Below are 24,402 nucleotides of genomic sequence, written 5' to 3' on the forward strand. Positions count from 1 at the left end.
CAATGAGAGAGTGTGCATCTGAGTTCTGATATGTGCCTGTTAACTATGCTGAGCATTGACAAATAATTTTTTAAAAAACAATAAAAAATTTTCCAAAAAAACAAGAAGATGCAGAGTTTTACATAGGAATGACCTTTGAAGCATTTGAAGAATAGGAAGACCAATAGGGAATGTGAAAATTGGCATGTAAATAAAAATAATGAGGCTTGCACAGTTACCAAAGCATGCAGGTCTACCTGCATTTTCTTTTAAATGAAAGTACTTCTAAAAGCAGCTGATACATGAGAAGCACATCAGTGACAAGACCTTAGTGACAGTGTGAAGGCATAAGGAAAGAATCAAGACAAAGTATCAAACCAGTTTCAGTTAGTGTTATAGTGGCTGAAAGTTTTTTAAAATGAGATCTATAAGGTATATTTTGTATTGTAGTATATTCTTAATAAAACATATCACATTTGGTAAAAAGAATGGCTGAAGATATGAAAGAGAAAGAGGCCTGGGAAACTCCTAGGTGACTTACAAAATAAACTGGAACACTAGAGCTCTCTTAGAAATGCAAAAAAAGAATGAAGAACACTTTTGCTTTTAAGCTGACATTAACAAAACAGCTAAACTTTATACATGACTTCACTGACCAGGTAGGAGAGTATCTTCACTATGCTCTGACTACCTTGATAAGAAATCAAAGGGTCATGTGATTTTATAACCCTATCATTTTCAAACATTAAAATATGCACATGAAGAATACCAGACCCTGAGATAAGAGTCAAGTCTTCAAGGTCACCTAGATAAAAAGAAAAGTCTAATAGTAAACTCATTTGCCAACAAAGAATCCTCAACAAGCACAGGACAAATTGACTATAATAACCACCCTGCATTCATTAATTCTTTCTATTATTAGCTGTTTTTTCCCGAAGCTAAGTTTGTATTTTACCAGTTATTTTCATAGCCTACACTCACAATTTATTTCTTGTTCTCCTTCTCACTCTACCTGCTAGTTCCCTCTACCTCCCTCTCCTTCTCTTCTTACTGTAGAATATAAACACTGAAAGACTATGGACACAAGCAACTACAGTGCTCTGCATGTGTTTATCCTGCTTGGCTTCTCTGAGCACCCTCAGTTGGAGATGACCATCTCTGGAGTTGTCACCTTCTTTTATATTATTACCTTGGTAGGAAACACAGCTATCATTCTCGCCTCCCTCCTGGATCCCCATCTCCACACACCAATGTACTTCTTCCTCAGGAACTTATCCTTCCTGGATTTGTGTTTCACAACAAGCATTGTCCCTCAGATGCTGGTTAACCTGTGGGGACCTGAGAAGACCATCAGCTCCGTGGGTTGTATTGTGCAGCTTTACGTGTATATGTGGCTGGGCTCCATTGAGTGTCTTCTCCTGGCTGTCATGTCCTATGATCGCTTCACGGCTATTTGTAAGCCATTGCACTATTTTGTAATCATGAATCCACGTCTGTGTATCAAAATGATTGCCATGGTCTGGGGTGTTAGTCTGGCCAACTCTGTAGTGTTATGCACACTCACTGTCAATTTGCCTCGGTGTGGACACAACCTTCTGGATCATTTCTTGTGTGAATTACCAGCCATGGTCAAGATAGCTTGTGTAGACACCACAACAGTTGAAATGTCTGTTTTTGCTCTAGGCATTGTCATTGTCCTTCTGCCCCTCATCCTTATTCTTATTTCCTATGGCTACATAGCCAAAACTGTGTTCAACATGAAGTCAAAGGCAGGGCAACGAAAAGCTATGAACACCTGTGGATCTCATCTCACTGTGGTCTCCATATTCTATGGAACTATTATCTACATGTACCTACAACCTGGCAACAGGGCCTCCAAGGACCAGGGAAAATTCCTCACCCTCTTTTACACCATCATCACTCCAAGTCTCAACCCCCTCATTTACACCCTAAGGAACAGAGACATGAAAGATGCACTGAAGAAACTCATGAGGTTTCACCACATATTTGTAGAAATAAGAAAAAACTAGAAGTCATAGAAAAGTATTGGAGAGGATAAAGTAATGACAGAAATTCTCTAATTTAGATTTCAGTGAGATAAATAATCTTTGGATCACATGGACCAATGGCTGAAGTAATTCTTAAATACCGACCTTTATGGATGCAAACAACTTGAAGACCATGAAACAGACCTTTCAGGTTCCTAACCATTGGCATACTCTCAAGGAAAACATGCCACTAAGAATCTCTGTTTGCTAAAATGTAACACAAAGAGGCTCTGGATATAAACATGAGTGAGTTTTAATTTATTTGGCAACCCCATGAAATCTGCTTTGTCTCTTTGTATATTTTCTGTGGAAATGCTCACATATTCCAAAATATTGACCCAGGTGATTCCATGTGCATTGTATTTTACACATTTAAATAACAATATACAAGTAATTTGAAGTGTTCATATATTTTTCTGTTTTTGAAGGAAGTTATCATGAAACCAAGATGGTCTCGAATGCCTTATGTACCTGAGGGTGATTCTCCTTCCTCAGCCTCCTAAGTGCTGGTATTACAGGCATGTGCCACTACACAAAGTCTGTGTTATTGGCATGTGCTACTACACCCACTCTGGGCGGTGTCAAAGATTGAGCACACAACACTTCATACATTCTAAGTACCCTATCACTGCACTATATCCCTAGCTACCCAGGATCAGCCCCAGCTTGGCCTAGTCTCACAGAAGAGATAAGGAGTTGGTGAGGAAGTAGTGAGTCAGGCACCAGGGTTGGGAGACTCTTGCATCCTAACTGACTGGCAGTTAGAGTGCTTCTTTATTGATACAGAATTCAGTAGGCAGGGATATATGCGTATTGCTCTAATACATGGATTATGTTATTTTTGTCACCCAACACATGTTTTGACTTTCTCTTGGTCATAAGTTTAGCCATAATTGATAAACCATGACAGAATAAGTTACCTTTTACAATCATTTTCCCTTATCAACATCACAATCTAATTTTTAAAAAATCTTGTAGTTTCAAGGGCATATTTTGCAAAAAGCATGACAGCCTGCTTTCAGGCTGGTAGTTCTTACAGTTTCAAGGACACTAGACAGAAAGAAAATCTCCAAGACAGCCTGGGCAGATTATCATGTCCCAAGTAGTGTATTATCAAATTTTAATAGTCACGGTACTAATTGTCATTAGTCTCAGAAAAAGTCTTCAGGCCAAAGCTGCTGGAGCTATTATCAACTTCTGCCATAATACAATGTTTATATTTTACATATTTGTAGAATTTATTTATATGTCTTATCTTGTTATTCTTTTGTTTTTTTGGTCACACAACACCATAGCTGCCCTGTATGAGTTAACTTATTCTAAGAAACAGAGTTCTTAATACTTTATTCTTTTATCATTTATTCACACCATTCTTTGTCCACTAGTTGTGGGAAGAGGCTTTTAATTTAACCTGCAGCCAACTTCTCTAGCCCATTAAATCTTCTTTTTCTTTTTTAAAAATTCTGTTAATTACACTTTATTCACTTTGTATCCCCCCTGTGGTTCCCTCCCTCCTCCCTTCCTAATCCCTCCCCTCCTCCACCCTCTGCATGCTTGACTCTCCCCAAGACCACTGATAGGGGAGGTCTTCTTTTCCTTCCTTCTGATCCTAGTCAATTAGGTCTCATCAGGAGTGGCTGCATTGTCTTCTTCTGTGGCCTTGTAATACTGCTTCCCCCTCAGGGGGAGGTATCTTGTTTACCTTCTTAAGTTTATTTTTTCTGATTATCTTGTTCTTGAGTAAGTGCTGGGACAGATGTTCCAAGAATATCTTGGAGTTAGAGCTTCATAAGGAAGTCTCTGGCATCTTTATTTGAGTCACAACCTTCAGTGCTTAAGAAAGACCTTCAAGTAGAGCCAGATAAGGATATCTCTCAAAAAGTGGGAGGGGCATTATGGTCAGAACATTCCTGAGGAAGCTTAGAAGCAATAATCCTGGGAGAAGGTGTAAATAATTCAAAAGAAATTTTCCATCAATCTAATATCCAAAGTTGTATAAATATTAAAAGACCCAAGCATGCAACACATGCAGATCATGACCAAAAGTGGAAGACCACACCATAGCAATTGTATCATTTGGCTCAGCTTTGCTGGGTCCTTGTCAGGGAGCTCTGCTGGCTTTAAGCTGTTCCCATTAAATTTGGCTGTGATGCCTAGCCCTATAAATAATTTTGTATATTTAATCTTTCATGGCATAATCCAAAAATTTATTTATATTTAGATCAGATAATACAATATGTAGGACAGCAATTATCACAAACCTCACCTAAAGATCGACTTCTTTTATTCTTTGTTCAGTAAAACTTGGTTCTAATATCTTTTGCAACTGTCTACTACTTTCTCTGAAATGAGAGAATGAAAGGGCACAAATTTAAGTGTATTAAAAGTGAGAACACAGAACTGGAGTGATACCTCAGTGGTTAAGAGCATTTGTTGGTCTTCCAGAGGACCTGAGTTTAATTCTCATCATCCACATGGCAGCTCACAAGTGACTGTAACTCTAGTTCTAGGGGATCTGATGTACTCTCCTTGCCTCCCAGGGGCACAAAGCACATATATGGTTCACAGTCATCTATTGAAGCAAAACACTAAAATATATAAAATAAATTTAAAGGTGACAACACAATCTTCTTATTTCTCATTCATTCATAAAAAATATATTCCATGGTTATTGCAACTTCAATGAAAAGAGAATATGATGAATACCTGTTAAACTTTGATACCTGTTAAACTTTTGACATACGTCTGTGGAATTGTGGGACTCTTAAAAGGTATTGCAATGTTTGTATTGATGAAATTTCACAAAATAAATGAAACTTTATTTCCACATATCATGACACTTAGCTTTTATTAAAAATAGTATTTCATTTAAACTTTGCTATTTTCCATTATTTTATATCCTTCTCTAAAATATAAGTTCTTTATAGTTTCAATGAATCATCCCAGCAGTGGTCTTGTACACCTTTAATCCCGGCACTCAGAAGGCAGAGGCAGGAAAATCTTTGAGTTCAAGCCAGCCTAGTTTACAAAAGAGTACCAGGAAAGCTAGGGCTACACAGGGTTTTGAAATCCTGTTTCAAGATAGATAGATAGATAGATACATACATACATACATACATACATACATACCTTCATTAAATCAAGACTAATTTAACAAAATAACTTGGTGAAATCTAAAAATGCTATATTTTTTCCTCTATTGCTTCATAACCCTTGAAATGTGAAGAAAAGTCATTGAATGATTACTTACTTGGCCAGTTACATGACACTATAGAAATTCATATAAAATGCAGCTAATACAGTATAGGATGTTGTGAATTTCTTTGTCTCCCTCTTCATATCTCTTTCAAAGTTATTTTCAAAAAAAAAAATAGTTTGCTGTCCCACAACAGAGACTGCAAGATCTGTGTGATGAATGTCATCCTACTCAATATTCTATTTTATAAATTTTCCCTAATCTTTGTAAACTTTGTGACTAAGGAATTTCAATTATATAGTAATCATTTCCTAGTTTCGATAAACTAAATGTATAAAACGTATAATACTTATAGACCAGGCTGGAGAGATGGCTCAGAGAGTTCAATTCCCAACAACCACATGGTGGCTCACAACCATCTATAATGAGATACGGTGCCCTCTTCCTGCGAGCAGGCCTATATGCAAGGCATAACAATGTATGCATAAAAAAATGGATAGATCTTTTTGGCTCTGTTGCTCTCCTTGTGGAGTTACTGTCCCCTCCAGATCTTACTATTTCCCACTTCTTTCATAAGATTCCATGTACTCTGCCCAACAGTTGGCCATAAATCTCAGCATCTGCATTGATAGTCTGCAGGGCAGAGCCTTTCAGAGACCCTTTGTGACAGGTTCCTATCTTGTTTCCTGTTTTCTTTCTCTTCTGATGTCCAGCCTCTTTACCTTTCGGGATGAAGATTGAACATTTTAGTCAGGGTCCTCCCTCTTGATTAGTTTCTTTAGATGTACAGATTTTAGTAGGTTTATCTATATTATATGTCTGTATGAGTGAGTATATACCGTGTGTCTTTCTGCTTCTGGGACAGCTCACTCAGGATGATCCTTTCCAGGTCCCACCATTTACCTGCTAATTTCATGATTTCCTTATTTTTCATTGCTGAGTAATATTCCATTGTGTAGATGTACCACAATTTCTGTATCCATTCTTTAGTTGAGGGGCATCTGGGTTGTTTCCAGCTTCTGGCTATTACAAATAAAGTTGCTACAAACATGGTTGAGCAAATGTCCTTGTTGTATACTTGAACCTCTTTTGGATATATGCCTAGGAGTGGTATGGCTGGATCTTGAGGAAGCGCCATTCCTAGTTGTCTAAGAAAGCGCCAGATTGATTTCCAGAGTGGTTGTACAAGTTTACATTCCCTGCACAGATGCAGCCCATGGCAGTTCAGTGTCCATGTGGCTTCCACAGTAATGGGAACAGGGACTGCCTCTGACATGAACGGACAGGCCTGCTTTTTGATCACGTCCCCCTATCAGTGGACTTGGGGAAGGTCAGGCATGAAGAAGGGTAAAGGAAGGTGGGATTGGGAGAAGAGGAAGGAGGGGTTTATAGGAGGATAAAAAGTGAATAAAGTGTAATTAATAAAAATTTTTAAAAATCTTTTTAAAAAATTAGTTATAGACCTCCAGAAGAGTATTACACTGCCTACCTAGAATTGTTTACAGGTGTGTTTAGGTCATTGCCCTTTTCTGCATATAAGCTAGAAATTAAATTAATATTTCAAATACTTTTAATGATCTGAATTTATATATATAGATTATTGCAGAAATAACCCTATTGAATTATTATTAAAACGTTGAACTTCTAGGAACTAATCAACGCCTATAAGAGCTAATCAATCTGATCTCACATGAATAACCTAGGGCTGGAAATGTAAATGTCAATAAATAACTATAGTGATAATTAAATAGAATTTTTGATTTAATAAATTGCTTTGGGGGAGCAAGGAGTCATGTCAACATTTATGAGATTTGTGACACTAGCAAAAGCTCTGTACCATAGAATCAATACTCTTTTTATTTTATTTTATTAATTACACTTTATTCATTTTGTACCCCCCCATAAGCCCCTCCCTCTTCCCCTCCTGATCCCACCCTCCCTCCCCTTTCTGCATGCATGCCACTCTCCAAGTCCACTGATAGGGGAGGTTCTCCTCTCCTTTCTGATCTTAGTCTATCAGTTCACATCAAAAGTGGCTGCATTGTCCTCTACTGTGGCCTGATAAGGCTGCTCCCCCCACAGGGGGAGGTGATCAAAGAGCAGACCAATCAGATTATGTCAATACTCTTAAAAGCATATACAGCAATTAAAGGAGAAAGGACAGAGAAGACAAACACTAGATTAGAAATCAGATCAGATTTGAATCTCAAGTTTTCCTTGATTTAAAAAAAAATCTCAGCTATAGTACATACTTGCCATACTAGTCCTCGGTTGGAGTATCAGTCTCTGCATGCCCCCAGGGCCCAGGCATTTTGGCTCTGTTGTTCTTGTGGAGTTTCTGTCCCCTCCAGGTTTTTCAATTTCCCTCGTCTTCCATAAGGATTCCAGCACTCTGTCCAAAGTTTGAATCTGAGTCTCAGTATCTCCTTTGATACCCTGGTGGGTAGAGTCTTCCAGAGGTCTTCTGTGGAAGGCTCCTGTCCTGTTCCTTGTCTTCTCCTACTTCCAAGGTCTATACCGTTTGCCCTTCTGAATGAGGATTAAGCATCTTCCCTAGGGTCCTCCTTGTTGTTTAGTTTCTTTAGGACTATAGATTTTAGTATGTTTATCCTGTATTATATGGCTAATATCCACTTATAAATGAGTATATATCTTGGAAATCAATTTGGCACTTTCTCAGAAAATTTGGAATAGTGTTCCCTCAAGATCCAGCTATACCACTCTTAGGCAAATACCCAAAAGATTCAGTAAGGATATTTGTTCAACTACGTTCATAGCAGCTTTATTCATAATAGCCAGAATCTGGAAACAACCTAAAGTCCCTCAATGGAGGAATGGATACAGAAAATGGGGTATATTTACACAATGGAATACTCAGCAATTAAAAACAAGGAAATCATGACATTTGCAGGCAAATGGTGGGAACTAGAAAAGATCATCCTGAGTGAGGTATCCCAGAAGCTTTCAGCTTCTTTACTTGACCGTAGTTCTTTGATTAGAGGTGGGACTCTGTGAGCTTGACCCTTTCTGTGTTAGCATATATCTAGCTATCACTCTTTTTTTTTAATTTTTTATTTAACTTTTATTAATTACACTTTATTCATTTTGTATCCCCCCATAAGCCCCTCCCTCCTCCTCTCCCGGCCCAATTTAACCCTGAGCTGCACTTCTGCTACATTTGTGTAGGGGGCCTAGGTCCAGTCTATGCATGGTCCGTGATTGGTGCTTCAGTCTCCATAAGTCCCCCTGAGCCCTGGTTAGTTGGCTCTGTTGGTCTTCTTGTGAAGCTCCCAGGAACCTTCTAGTTGTGATATTTTGTAATGCTCTCTATCTACTACAAAGTGAAGTTTCTTTGATAAGGAATGAGATCAACAGTTATCTGTGGGTATAATGACAAGTAACTCAGACACAGTTAGGAATTTTGATGATTTAGTGAAGTAGCAGTTGCATATTCTCCTCTAAGATCCATGACCTCATAGCCCTGAGGAAATGGCTAGGTTTACAATAACAGGTATGATTTCCTTCCTGTTGAGCTGGCACTAAGTCCAAATAGACAGATGTTGGGTTAGCGTCAAGATATGAGATCCACTAGTACACTCTTAGGAATGCACTCTTATCAGTGCCCTCTTGCCATGCAGGTCACTGATGTGGACCATAGCCTTCACAGCTAGGTGAGACTATTGCTTCCTTCCCTTGGAACCTTTCATAGCACTTCTAGTACTATAAAGTTAGTCCTGCGAGGGGGGGGTATTTAAATCATAGCCAACCCCAAACGTCTGAATACTGAGTTTCTGCAGCAATAAGGACTTACCTTCAACCTCTTGGAGGAAACAAAGGGCAACAGCAATCTCTTACATTGCTTGGAAGGTTTCTCCTGCTTTGTACTGGGGTTTTAGTTAGTCTGTGGCTCTTAGGGATAACATTGTCAGCCCAACTGGTAAAACTTCATTTAAACTGTGTATGTACATGTATACACATAAAATTATGTATAAAATGTATGTTATATATTTATATTATATTTATATAATATATGATATATTTATAATATATATTTTTATATATTTATATAATTGTAGGTAAATAAAAAATAATTGTTTTGGCTGGAGAAATGGCTTAAACTTTGAAATCTGGGCTCATAAAGAAAAATATAAGAAATAATAAATCCTTATGGCTTTCTTAATATCTTTACTGTTATTTTTCCCTTCTATATTAAACTCTCTGTTCCCTCCAGAATTAAAATCCACTCCTGTTTTCCCCATTTTCTCCTTTATATAACCTATATCCTCTTCCTATCTTTATCCTAAATATGTCATAATTTTGTTTTTATATAATTACATGGTATTCCACTATGTGTATAAACAATATTTTGATATGTGTTTGTCGATTGTAGGACATTTAGGGTTTTTTCTCCCAATTCCTACCTATTTGTCTCCCATTTCACAAATGTGAATAGAGCAGTAATGGACATAACTGAACAAGTATCTGTGGAGTAGGAAGCTGAATCTTGTACACTTATGCCCAGGAGCAGTATAGCTGTGTCATATGATGTCTGTACCACTTTGCAATCTCACCAACAGTGGATGAAAGCTCCCCCATTCCCACATCTTTCCCAACACTTGTTGTCAGTTGTTTTGTAGATCTTCACAGTGTGGCTGGAGTAAGGTGAAGTCTCAAAGTTGTTTGGGGGCATTGGTTTGTTTTGGTTTTGAAACAGGCTCTCTCTATGGCATACAGGCTGTCATGTAACTCACTATGTAGACCAGGATAGCCTCAAGTTCACAGAGATCCAACTGTATCTTCTTCCTGAGGCTGGCATTTATGGTGTACAGGGTCATGTCTGGCTCAAAGTTGTTCTGACTTTCATTTCCCTAACTGCTAAGGATGACAAACACTTGATCTTTTCTTTGCTACATCTTTCTAGAACTCTCTGTTCAGAACCTAAGCCCATTTTTTAAGGGACATCTCTTTTTGGTTTTTTCCTTTGAGTTCTTTATATTTTCTGAATATTAATCCTTTAACAGATGCACATTAGCTGGCAAAGATTCTCTTGTACTTTTCAGGTTTTTACCTCACTTCATTGAATCTTTAGCTATACAAAAACCTTTCATATTCATGAGGTTCCACTTCTCACTTGGTATGATAAATTCCTAGGTAAGTGTAGTCCTTATGTACATCCTTTCCTACACCTATATATAGACTATCATGCAGACTGGTGCATATACAGGGTTATTTTCCCAGCAGTTTCAGTATCCAGGTTTCACACTGAGGTCTTTGGTCTACTTGGAGTTGAGTGTTCCTCTCTCTCTTCCTTTTCCTCTTGCTCTCCCTCTCCCTCTTCTCCCTTTTTCCTCTTTCTCTCCCTTTTCCTTTTCTTTCCCTTCCTTCTTCTTCTTTTTCCTTGTCCTGTTCCTTTTATTTTCTTAGTTAATACATAATTGCAACATTTTCCCTTTACTTTTTTTCTAAACCTTTCCCCTTGATCCTTCTGGAAATCATGGTGTTTTTCCCCTTTAGTTGTTATTGTTAAACACACACACACACACACACACACACACACCTGCTCTCAATATTCTTTGCCTGTTTCCTTGTCTTGGAGTGGGGCCCCATGATATTTCCTCCATCTATGTTAGAATGTGTTCTGGTTCTAGATCTTAGGAAGCCAAGAAATCCCCGAATGTCTGAAGTGGGTGTATGTTGTTGGCAAGGCCTCATGGTAGTTCAGTGTCCAAGTGGGTTCCATAGTAATGGGAACAAGGACTGCCTCTTACAGGAACGGATTGGCCTGCTCTTTGATCACCTCCCCCTGAGGGGGAGAACAGGCTTACTAGGCCACAGAGGAAGACAATGCAGCCACTCCTGATGAGACCTAACAGACTAGGATCAGAAGGAAGGAATAGAAAACCTCCCCTATCAGCAGACTTGGGGAGGGGCATGCTTGGAGAAGGGGGAGGAAAGGTCCAATTAGGAGGGGAGGAGGGAGAGGTTTATGGGAGGATACAAAGTGAATAAAGTGTAATTAATAAAAACTAAAACAAACAAACAAACAAAAAAACCTCCAAAGCTTCAGACCCTTAGGAAAATAGTAAAGCCCTCCTCTGTGGTGGGACTCAGAATGACAGAAAAGCCTTCCTTGGGGATTCATTTGTGGATGTTCATAATGTGTGCAAAAAATGTCCACCATAGCTTTCTCTCAGCCCCCTGCATATTTATGGCCTGAAGACTCCTCCCCTACAGTGACATCTCCTTCTGCCATTAACTAAACCTGTCTCCTTTTTCAGCCGTAAATAATGACACTGCTTTCTTGTTTATCTTATGTATAAACCCTCTCAGACCACTGAAAGAATGGAATCCAAGAAATTGAGATTTTCTTAAGAATCTCATGTTGAGCAAAGTAAAACAGTAAAGCCTGGAGCAAACAGAAAAGTTTATGTCCTGAAGAGAGATTTCACAAAGTTCTGACAACTGGTCACATGACCTTGCAGGAGAAAGAAGCTGAGGTGATAATGCTGGGTTGGCCACAGCCTGACTGAGACTGCAATAGCTCTGAAGACAGTTTACCTTCTGTTTAAAATTGAACCCCATGCCAGTAATAGAAGGGTGGGCTTGGGTGATTGTCGCCATGAGGTCACATTCCATTTCTAATGTGACCTCATTGAATCCATCTCTTTTATCTCATTTGCATTACTGTTTCTTTAATTGACCTATACCTGTGGCTGAGCCTTGTTAGGGCTGCCAGTGTCCAGGTTCTTATCCTAACAACCCTTTGGGCAACCACTAAGACCAAACTGCAACTCAGAGATTTGAAAGCCAAGAATAGCGACAGAAGTTGACAGCCTCCTCACAATGACAGCTGTGAGCCAAGCAGGGACCTGATGCCACTGGTCTCATGGGGTACGCTAGTGGTCCTGTACTATGGCCATAGCGCCACCGTGTTCCTGGGAGTGCAATTGTCAACACTGGGCTGCATCTTCTTTGTGCACTCTGACATGAACTCACTTTAAAGTTTTGAAAGTTGAAGGCATTTTAAGAAGAGGGGCCTAAAATATAAACCCTAAATGTTCTACTTGGATTGCAAGGGTAAGATGATGGATTAATGGAATAACAACAACAACAAAAAATGAACGTATTCGTGCTATCTTTAGACAGCTCAGCTAACATGAAAGATCATAAAACATGATTCATTGTATGTGGCCACTGCATGTGCTTAAACTCAGTTAAAAAGGTCAAAAGATGTAATATTTGTTGTTATCTACCTCCTCTGGCTACTCCTCATTTATCTGTCCCTCTGTGTCTCTCTGTGTGTGTCTCTGTCTCTCTTTGTTTTTCTCTCTCTCTTTCTCTCTTCTCCATAACTGCTCATCTCATTGATCTGTTGAAATACCTGAGAAAGTCAGCTTAAAGAAGGAAAGGTTTATTTTGGCTCCCAGTTTTAACACACACAGACCATCACAGTAAAAACAAGAAGTAGTTGGTCCCATTGTATCCATAGCTGTGAATTTAAACATGGTGAAAGTTAACATTGTGCCTAAGAAAATTTTAGGTACATAATGAATGCAAGAGACATGGTCTTGAATGGGATGATTAAGCTGCCCATGACAAAGACCATTATTTCTTCAGCTCCACACTCTGGTTGAATATTTTTCCATTGACCTCACACTTTGGCGGAAGGTGTATCTCTTCCTAGAATCTTCTTCACAGCATTTTTTACATCTTTGTTTCTTAAGGTGTAGATCAAGGGGTTAAGGCTGGGAGTAACAATGGTGTAAAAAAGGGTAAAAAACTGACCTTCCTCATGGGATATGGTATTCTGTGGCTTCATGTACATATAAATGAGTGTTCCATAAAACAGAGTTACTACTGTGAGGTGGGAACCACATGTATTAAGAACCTTTCTCCACCTTGTTGCTGACTTGATCTTCATCACAGCTTGAGTGATAACTCCATAGGAGATGAGGATTAGTGATAGAGGTACAAGAAGAAATATAACTCCAAGAGTAAACACAATAACCTCTATAACTCTGGAATAAACACAAGCCATCTTGACCAATGCTGGCATTTCACAGAAAAAATTATCCACTTCCCTGTGCCCACACCTTGGCAACTTCAAAGTCAAGGGACAAAGGATTAAAGCACTGCCAAGACCACCCAACCAGGCTGACAGCACCATCTTCTGACAAAGAATAGGGTACATTATCACTGTGTAGTGGAGAGGTTGACAGACAGCAGCATAGCGGTCATAGGCCATCACAGCCAAGAGAAGACATTCTGTGGCTCCCAAGTCCAAGGCAAAGAAGAACTGGAGTGCGCACCCTCCAAATGTAATAGACTTCTTCGGGCCCCATAAATTTACCAGCATCTGTGGGACAATGCTGGTAGTATAACAGAGGTCCACCAAAGATAAATTAGATAGGAAGAAATACATGGGGGTATGGAGATGAGAGTCCAGATAAGACACTAGAATGATGGTTGTGTTTCCTACCAGAGACACAATATAGAAGATGAAGACAACCACAGAGATGATGTGCTCCAGTTGGGGTCGACTGGAGAATCCTAGAAGGATGAAGTCTGTCTCAGAGCTTGTGTTGTTTGTTTCCATTGCTCCTTAGGAAAATCTAGGACACAAGCGTATAATAACCAACATTATTTCAGGCTTGTGTAGAAAGGAAAGTCTCTGGCTTTTGTCATCAGTGTTCAAAATCCATCACCTACATGTGTGTACTTACTGAAGCATATTTTGAAACATTTGTCAATGACCAGAGCTTCTCCATATATACTTATATCCAGGGATTTCACACTGTTATGAACGCAGTCCCTGTACATTAGAAACCACTGAAAACCATGAATTTGTAGTGTCATCTCACACATGGTTCTGTGTGTTTTGAGAGTATATACTGAGTATATACTGAGCATAAAACTGAAAGGATATACATATATTTGTGAATATGTAAGAATGTCTATGTATTTGTGAGGGTGGTATGTGTGTGAGTGTGTGTGTGTGTGTGTGTGTGTGTGTGTGTGTGTGTGTGTGAGTGAGAGAGAGAGAGAGAGAGAGAGAGAGAGGTAACTCTGGCTTTGCAGAGTTACCTGTGCTTGTCTTCAACAATCGTACCCTGCTGGAATGGAAAAGATACTGAAACTTTCTCATGGAACTATACTCTTTATCACTTGATTATGACAAATTTATCCTTTATGAAAGGAGCTGAGCTGCAAGCAAAATATTTTTAAAATTTTTAGAAACTCTACCACTTGGTAACAGAATCACTTTTTCTCGTGTTCATTTACAAGTGCCTACATCCCAGGCATTTTAACTGTCTTAATCGAACCACCACAACCTCATCTGAGCTTTTCTCTATTCAACATTATGGTCATTGTGCTTTCTGGTGTGAATTTTGCTGTTTGCAAATACACATTTTTGTGACTGTCATTGATATAACTTTGCTCACCAAGAAATAATAACTTCTCTAAATTATTAACCTTTATGTGTTAGTGACATTTTTAATACCTATAAAATGTCACGCAACACATTCTGCTAAACTTTACGGATTTACTTCAGGGTTGAACATTGAACTAGTTCTAGAATCTTTTGGCCATCATAGACAACAGCCACTGTCAGCTTCTGATCACTCACAACCCCCAAAAGTAGCCAGGCAGATGATCCAACAAGAGACAGGTCATAGGATAAGAAGTAAGTCGGCTGTCCTTACCAAATTCACCAATCAGCACTGGATTTTCTGGTTACTTTGCATCTTGTTAAGGAAAAACTCTCACCTGGTTACCTTTAATAGAGAATGATAAGGAAGAAAACCTTCATCACTCTTGATACATATATCTTGTAGTCTTAGCATATATCTAGTGATCCATATCTTATTTGTCAGTGAGCTCTGACCATGAACTTCAGACCTAGAGTTTCTTATATTTATAGTTGTTCTTAGGGACATGAAAATAAAGCCTCATTTTCATTAAAAAAGGTGATAATAAATTATCTCAAGGAAATCTTTGTTGTATAAATTTTAGTTAGAGTATGAAAATATAGTGTTAAAAAAGGAAGACATATTCACAAATTATATGGAGTTGAAAATGTAATTTTTGCTAGTAGGAATGTGTTGATTTGGCTGAGTATCAAGTTTTTATGTTAGTAGAATATCAACTAAGCCAAGCATAGTGCTTGCATGAACTTGTGTTCCTTTTCCTTTTGGGGTGGGGGGTGTTTGGGAGGAGTGGGCACAATATTTTGTGAGACAGACTCTTACAGGCCAGGCTGGCCTTGAACCTGATGTGTAGCAAGGAATGACCTTGGATTCAGATTTTTCTTGCTTCTCTGAAGTGCTGCAAGTTCGGGAATTGCAGGCATGTGCCACCATCCCTGATCACTTCCAGGCAATGTTTATGGTATTAAATCCCAGGCATAAACTGTTCGTAAACTGTACTCTTAAGCAGTAATTTACCCACTTGAATTCTAAGCTTTCCATATGTGAAGGTAATTTAATTATATTCCCTTCTTCAGTGAGAGCTTATGAACATTAGTACTCATGAAAAGACCTAGAACCTGAGCTTATATTTAATTTTAAAAGACAGACTACGCACACTTCAAACAAGCACTATTCTCCCTGGTCCCTTCACTATTGTATAACTGGTTTAGCTTGATGGTTTAGGGCTAAACTCAAATGTCTTGATTTTTCTCAACCTGGCTTCTAAACTGCTCAAATGTACATCTGTGCACAACGCACAAGCATAGAACAATACCAATTCTGTGCAGAGAAACGAGGGGCAGGAGAAGACTTCCGTTCCCAAATGTTGTGGTTACAAATTACCTAGGGTTCCTGTGCTGTTGGTATTCTGTCAGGAAGTTGTCTCTGGTTCCAATGAGGTCAAGGTTCTTCTCCAATTTTTCTAACAGATTTTGCGTGACTGCTTTTATGTTGAGGTCTTTGATCCACGTGGACTTTCTTTAGTGCAGGGTGATAAATATCTTGAATTTTTCTACATGGAGACATCCAGTTAGACCAGCACCATCTATTGAAGATGCTATTTTTTTCCAGTGTATGGTTTCAGCTTCTTTGTCAATAGTCAAGTATCCATAGGTATGTGCATTTATTTCTGGATCTTGGTTTTGATTTGAAACTGTCTTAATATTTTAAAACATATTAAATGGATCATTTATTAGTAATAATCCAAGAGTGACACTGTTGTTAACAGACCAAGCCAAAACAGGAAAAAATAAGGTCAAAAGAGTTACTCTAAAATCCTGGCAGTAGATAACCCATATGTCTACTGCCACTGGTCTCTGCCACTTCTACTGTGTGAACACTATCAGGCTAATGAGGTTTTATGTGATTTGGTTTTACCCCCGCAGTTATTTGAACAAGACCTCCTTTTCTTAACATTTGGAGAAGGCTTAATTGACAGTAAATCTAGAATACCAGTATGAGCTTGAAGCCTGAAGACCATTCAAAATACACAAACTATCAATTTTGCATTTAGTCCTCTCTCCTAAGTGGTCTCCAATGTATCCATAGTACATACACTTTTCACACCTTTCAGAACTTTATATTTCTGTTCCATAGAGGCCTACACTGTCTGTGATCTGGTTCTCTGTCTTGTCATTTTCTGCTGGACACAGCAGACAATACTCACCAGGAACAAGATGATTAGAATATGTCTCCAGGCAGGGAGAGTTCAAAGGTGTCATGCTTATCTCTAGTACAAATGTACTCATGTTCCAAGAAGATGATCTCTACTTTCATAGATAACACAGAGAAAGTTCTTGTCCAGAAAGATGTGAAAGCAATGAAAGTAAAGTTCGATTACCTACCAAACTTTCTTATACCCATCCCCCAAACCCATTGAAACTTAACCGCAACAGTTGGACTAAGATTCAAGAGTAGTAGTATCTATTTAATTAGAAGATTAGAGTAAAATTAAATCTGAAAACAAATGAAAAAATAATCAAATATTGAACCAAAGCCACACTTTGGTTCAATATTTGAAACTGCTTATTGCATCCTCTTATTCATAATCATACCTACTGTTTTTCAGTAGGGCACTATGTTGTTTGGTTTGAACTCCAAGGCTACTTGACTGCAGTGAGGAAGTACTTATGCTCAACTCTACGGGCTACTCTGTTGGTGTGGTTTAGGCCTGAGGGAATTGGTGTCTCACAGAGGTGATTAAGAAAAACTGTGACTACAGTCAGAATCCTGTCCAAATAGCAATTTTATGATGGGTTCCCTTAAGACAATGGTTTCACCTCTTCCTGTTTTTTTACACTTCAAAAGAAATTAATTTCATGGACAGTATTATATTAAGCTTATATTGAAAATTAGAAGTCCATCTATAAAAGTTAACACAGAATTTGAAATATCTTATGACTAATGGAGAGCAAATCGAAAAACTTGTTATCTAAGTGTTGCAGCTACAGAATAGGAAATAGTTGCTCTCTTAAAATATTGATGAAATAATCATAATTGTTAGTACATGAATTATATCACCACTGTTCCATTGCCAATTAAGTTAATATAACAGATGAAAATTTTTGAGGCTAGCTTCAGTTCAAGGACTGGAAATTTAACAATAGCTGAAAGGCCCCTGCATTTCCACTCTTCTGTGTTTCCTATCTGACTCATAGGAAATCATAGTGAGGAGTCACGTTCCTTACACACTCACTTAAAAAATTAGGTATATTATACACCACATTCAATGTGAGTGCATGAGTGCCATGTGTTCTTAAGCTTACTTTGAATTTAAGCAAAAAAGAAAATTGATTATGCCACTCTGGGGGATTTTCTCTTTTCACTTAATATTTTTTTTTAAGATTCACTCAATACATTGTGTCCAGCTGTGGCTTACTGTCCACTGTGTGAGCATGTTGTTAGTATAGATCCCTGTGTTGATAGACATTCACATGGACTATAGTTTCCAGCTTATGTGAGTGGTTCCACGGTGAACGACTTCATACAGGTCTCACTAAACCTACAGTCAAGCCAGTCTTGGTGTGTGCCTAATATACAAACTGCTGGCTTATGGAATAAGTTCGGAGTAAACTTTAAAATACATTTCTCCCAAGTTAAATTTGTCAGTATGTCCTACACTTATTACATATAGATTATTCTACTGATCTACATATCCTGAAGCACATGGCATTATAAATATTGAAGTTATTACCAGTTGAAATGATGTGGATGTTATCAACCTGTAACCTTGTGCTGTGGAATTCTGAACAAAGAGACTAAGGTTTCTTCAGAGAAAAGGTGTTGACATGAATACAGAGACTTGAACTACTTCTCGATCATATAGAACCTGAATTACAAATACAATTTTAAAATGGGAGGCTGCTATTTATATGATTTTTCTTCCTTTTTCTCCCTGTATGGTAATTCACTGGTTATTTTAAAACCTTAAAGAGGGATCTAAAGCTGTCCTTAATGTAGAAGAAGGGAGGGCCACTGGAGGCATGAGGTAAAGTCTCATGTAAGTCAACCACATGACAGACTCTCTGCCCTTTCTTCAAGATTTTTGGAAAGGCTTACTAAGTATGACAGGAGTTGTAGAAGACCTGTGGTCAAATTTAATGTATATTAAAGAACTCTGCTTTCCCTGCAGGTCTGTTTTTTGTTTTGTTTTGTTTACCTTTTCCCTAGCTCTTAGGGCTCTTTACCTCTTTTTGATGATTGAACCACTGCAGGAACAAAGAGGATTGTCCTGGCTTATATTTCAATAGCATCATCACATGGGTGGCTGGGTTAAAAATTCCAATCAAAGCCTCAATAATGCTGTAGACATACTGTAAAACCAATGAAACTGTGTAGGACAGGATCAAATGGTCCCCCATTGCTAAAATTTATGGAGGGTTTGAAGACGCCACAAATAGAAAACTATCCTCCAAATAAGTTATCTGGGTTCTAACCAAGTCTGTACAGGGACTAGAGCAGGGTAACAGGATGGTGATGTACAATCTGTTGATGTTCCACTTTGGGGATTCAATCTACTGTGGTTGGACACACTTTTATATGTTAGTGGCTTGGGTGGCATCCAAATACTTTGAGAAATGAAGCTCCTTGGTCTTACCTGTCAGAGCCTCCACTACAGAGACTATGATTTTTTGAAATAGTATCTAAGTGATGGAAGGCAGATCCCTTAGAATGTAGTGTCCCTGAGTGTGTGTGTGTGTGTGTGTGTATCCATTTACCAGCATTGATATTTGAGACTGAAACATACATAATGACCCTTGTGTTTACAAACGAAATAGTTCCATTGTACATATATAGCCTGCTGAATCTCACCTAGCACTGGAAGCAGATATGGTAAACTGAGGTCCAGTTGGTTCCCTGATCTGTCATGATAATATGCATGATCCTATGGACACAAGAGGAAGAGTCTGAAACTATTGTGGTTAAACAAATGGGAAGAAAATTTGGTAACAAAATTGGCAGTAATATAACCTATGCAAATAAGATATTTAAAACGCTAAAAGGAGCTTCTTAGCACATTGCAATTCAACTAGAACTGAGGTAGTCAGACCTATGACAAAGACTGGGGCATTTATGACAATAGATACTGTTCAAGAGTCGCAGTTCATAAGGGAAAGAAGCAAGAGCACTGTACTTTTTTCTCTGGGTGGCAGTATTACCTGATTGTTAGCCAGGAGCCTCTGGAGTAACCTGAGCAAGTCTAGAGTCACAGTTTAGCCTCTCAAGATGGTCAGGCTGCATGGTGTGGATGGTCAGGAACTCATTCCCTGTGTGACTCCATTCTTTCACACTGGATCCAGGGGATCACTTCTGCCACCTTTAGTATAATAGGAGTGGGGAAAAAAATCAAGCAAGCAAACATGTCCAGCAGAGGTCCTACTGGGATCTTTATCAATAACCTAGAGGGATCCTGTGCTTCATTCTCAATGCTCAGAACTCAGCCTCACACTCTTGCACAGCTGGCTGATTAAAAACAGTGCTAAAACCTAAGGACAACTTTTTAGAACAGAATAAAACCTTGAGCACGTATTTTGATCAAAAGAAATGTTAGCCACAGAGGAACATGAATTTCTGCCAAGCAACTTTATTATACACAAAGGAAAAATTTAAGAGGTTTACTCTTATTTGAGTCTTTGATAGAAAATGTCACACAATTTTATAATCATTTTATCTTTAGAAAACCTTTCTGGGACGGGGGCAAGATGATAGCGCTGGGAGGACTCTCATTCTGAGCAGCAGCAGCAGGATCAGCACAGTGACCAGCAATCAGAACTCACGGCCACAAAACACAGTATTCAGATAAATATTCCTAATCATTTCTGGTTCTTAGTTCTAAAACTATAGTTGTGTAAACCAACATTAACCACAGAAACTAGGAAATAAAAAGGAACTGGGAGTGTGAAGAAGAAGTTTTAGAGTGAAGAATGGAAGGACATAGGTGCTCTGAAGGGAAAAATGGAAAAAAATGGGAAGTTAATTGGGAAAGGGAAATAGAGAGACATACAAATTAAGAGGGTGAAAGGAGAGATAAATAATATCAATTGAAAAATAAACAGGAAGTTATTATTTTATATATACTTAAAATTTCATCTAATATATGTACATACACATATAATTTAAAGAAATTACTCAACAATTACAGGAGAGGGGCAAGATGGCAGCACTGGGAGGACTCTCATTCTGAGCAGCAGCAGGATCAGCACAGTGACCAGCAATCAGAACTCGCGGCCACAAAACACAGTCATTGTGTTTCCCAGTTGAGAGGATACCCCACAGTGGGGGATTCAATCAGCTTTTAACTCACCCGGCTAAACTGCGGAATAGATCCCGGTTCCGCCAGGTACTTGGCTGCTGGCCGCCAGCCCCAGTCCCAGCCCAGAGCCACAAGCCAGTGTCTCTGGTCATGGTCCCAGACTGAACTGTGTGCACCACACTATCAGAGACTGGAATTTTCAGTCAAGAGATAACCCCACGGTACAGGAAACGATTGGGATCGACCTTAGGTCACCCAGATATCCCCTGGAAAAGACTCGGGTTCCACGGGCGCCCCAGGAGCCAGCCAGGAGCCAGAGCCAGGGACCCAGGCTCCGTCACAGAGCCCTGCCTGCCTGCACACCTGATTCGCTGCCTAAGATAGAACTGTGGGCACCAGGGCACCAGCGAATGAGTTTCACTGTCTGGTGCAAACACACAGGAAGGGAAACAGCTCGTCTGATCTCAGAGCACTCAGCCAACACCCCCACCCCGAAAAGGTCTCGGGAAAATTACCCAGATTAGGCAGGCACCCAGGCTCCCAAAGGCCAGAAAGGAAGACACAGGCAGTATCTGCACTCTAGACAGCTGGAGGAGACTGAGCCGCCATCACTCAGCTGTGCTCCAGACACAGGCAGTATCTGCAGCCAACCAGCTGGTTGAGACTGAGCAGAGCGCACCAGGGCAAAAAAAGAGACTGGGAGTCCCTGTCTCCAGAGAATCCACAGGGAAGGAAGGAAACTGTACTGACTTAAATCACCCAATCCTTCCCTGGAAAAAGTCTAGCAGACTGGTGGGGCCGAGGCACCATCACTCAGCTGTGCTCCAGACACAGGCACAAACAGTTGCTGCGTGCCAGATGTCCAACTGGGTCACAGCAGCTGATCATTAAATATACAACAAGAAACCCAGAAACTGGGCAGCTGTCCTCAGGACTTCTTTGGATGACAGGAAAACCCTCTCAACTAACAAAGACCACATTTACCACTCAGGTCTATATCCCTGAGGTGAGCAGCAGCAACTCCTGAAAAAATGCCAGCCATCCAGGGACTATACCCAAAAAGCTGAGAAGACATCCTTCAGGAAAAACCAGCTTTCTGCAAAGGGGATTCTCTCCACCACAGGAACTCCAGGAACCACCAGAAAATAACCCCAAACACCTAAGATAGCACAATGGGTAGAGGCCAGCGTAAAAGCTCAAGCAACAAAAGACAGAGCAATATGGCATTTCCAGAACCCAGTTACCCAGGGGCAAGTAGCCCTGGACACCCCAGCATAACTGAAATCCAAGAAGATGACCTAACAACTATGCTCATGAAGATGATAACAGAGGAAACAAATAAGATATGTAAAGACATAGAGGAAGATAAACTGAAACAGAATATTGCCATCCGTAAAGAAATAGAGGAAGCTGCAGCCAAACAGGTTATGGCCTTTAGAAAGGAAATGCTTAAAGCACTGAATGAAATAAAAGAAACAGAGTTGAAGGAACTAAAAGAAAAACAGGAAAGTACCATCAGACAGGTGAAGGAAGTAAACAAAACAACTCAAGACCTGAAGATAGAATTGGAAAAATTAAAGAAAACACAAATGGAGGAAATAATGGAAAGGAAGAATCTAGGGAAGAAAACAGGAACTACAGAGGTAAGCATAACCAACAGACTACAAGAGATGGAAGAAAGAATCTCAGGTGTAAAAGATACAATGGAAGAAATTGATGTATCTGTCAAAGAAAATGTTAAATCCAAAAAATTCCTGACACAGACCATCCAAGAAATCCAAGACAATATGAAAAGACAAAACCTAAGAATAATAGGAATAGAGGAAAAAGAAGACTCCCTTCTCCAAGGCCCAGAAAATATTTTCAACAAAATCATTGAAGAAAATTTCCCCAAGTTAAAAGAGAGGCCAATTAGAATACATGAAGCCTACAGAACACCCAACAAATTTGACCAGAAAAGAAAATCCTCCCACCACATAATAATCAAAACAGTAAGTATACAGAACAAAGACAAACTACTAAAAGCTGCAAGAGAAAAAGGCCAAGTAACATATAATGGCAAACCCATTAGAATCACACCTGACTTTTCAACAGAGGGCCTGCAAGGGCCTGGTACAGAAGGGCCTGGACAAATATCATGCAAAACCTAAGAGAACACAGATGTCAGCCCAGGCTACTATGCCCTGCAAACTCTCAGTCCTCATAGATGGAGAAAAGAAGATATTCAATGACAAAAACAAATTTCAACAATACCTACAAACAAATCCAGCATTACAGAAGACACTGGAAGGGAAAATACAACCCAAGAAAATTAGCTTCTGTCAAGAAATCAAAGGAAATAATTAACCTTACTACAGTAAAACAAAAAGCAACCAAGGACACAACCTGATGACCACAGCCAATATCAAAATCAAGGGATCTAACAGCCACTGGTCATTAATCTCTCTCAACATCAATGGACTCAACTCTCCAATAAAAAGACACAGATTAACAGAATGGATACGTAAACAAAACCCAGCAATCTGTTGCATACAAGAAACACACCTAAGACACAAAGATAGACATTACCTGAGGGTAAAGGGTTGGAAGATGACTTTCCAAGCAAATGGATCCAAGAAACAAGCAGGAGTAGCCATTCTAATATCTGATAAAATAGACTTTCAAACAAAATTAATAAAAAGAGATGGGGAAGGACACTTCATACTCATCAAGGGAAAATTCCACCAGGAAGACATCACAATCGTGAACATCAATGCCCCAAATGCAAAAGCACCCACATTTGTTAAAAAAAAACATTGATAAAATTTAAACCACATATAGATCCCCACAAATTAATAGTGGGAGACTTCAACACCCCACTCTCAACAAAGGACAGATCAACAAAACAGAAATTAAACAAAGAAACAATATCTCTGACAGAGGTCATGAATCAAATGGACCTAACAGACATTTACAGAACTTTACACCCAAACACAAGAGAATTTACCTTCTTCTCAGCACCTCATGGAACCTTCTCCAAAATAGACCATATAGTGGGTCATAAAGCAAGCCTCAACAGATACAAGAAGATTGAAATAATCCTTTGTATCTTGTCTGATCACCATGGAATAAAGCTGGTCCTCAATAATAACAGAAATAGCAAAAAGCATACACACACATGGAAACTGAACAACTTGCTACTAAAAGACAGCTGGGTCAGGGAAGAAATAAAGAAAGAAATTAAAGTCTTCCTAGAACTCAATGAAAATGAAGACACAACATACCCAAACTTGTGGGACACAATGAAAGCAGAGCTAAGAGGAAAGTTCATAGCACTAAGTGCCTTCAAGAAGAAATTTGAGACAGCTCATTCAAGCACCTTAATGGCTCACTTAAAAACCCTAGAAAAACAAGAAGCAGACACACCAAGAAGGAGTAGAAGGCTGGAAATAATCAAACTCAGGGCTGAAATCAATCAAT

At 39.1% G+C, this 24,402-nt stretch overlaps 2 protein-coding genes across 2 annotated transcripts; one reads left to right on the top strand and one right to left on the bottom strand.

The window, feature by feature from the left end:
• Window positions 1-1,055: 1,055 nt before the first annotated feature.
• Window positions 1,056-2,009, top strand: LOC110544052 (olfactory receptor 2W1). Its single transcript, XM_021630191.2, has one exon. It carries the CDS (start codon window positions 1,056-1,058, stop codon window positions 2,007-2,009), a length of 954 nt encoding a protein of 317 aa, XP_021485866.1.
• A 10,865-nt stretch (window positions 2,010-12,874) lies between these two features.
• Window positions 12,875-13,819, bottom strand: LOC110542829 (putative olfactory receptor 2W6). The gene has a single exon (XM_021629323.1). The coding sequence runs from the start codon at window positions 13,817-13,819 to the stop codon at window positions 12,875-12,877; it is 945 nt and encodes a 314-aa protein (XP_021484998.1).
• Window positions 13,820-24,402: the final 10,583 nt, after the last annotated feature.

Source organism: Meriones unguiculatus, chromosome 19 (assembly GCF_030254825.1).
Source record: "Meriones unguiculatus strain TT.TT164.6M chromosome 19, Bangor_MerUng_6.1, whole genome shotgun sequence".
Taxonomy (NCBI): domain Eukaryota; kingdom Metazoa; phylum Chordata; class Mammalia; order Rodentia; family Muridae; genus Meriones; species Meriones unguiculatus.

Excerpts from the sequence above, each read along its gene's own strand:
- LOC110544052 (XM_021630191.2), top strand. The coding sequence starts at position 1,056 with ATGGACACAAGCAACTACAGTGCTCTGCATGTGTTTATCCTGCTTGGC.
- LOC110542829 (XM_021629323.1), bottom strand. The coding sequence starts at position 13,819 with ATGGAAACAAACAACACAAGCTCTGAGACAGACTTCATCCTTCTAGGA.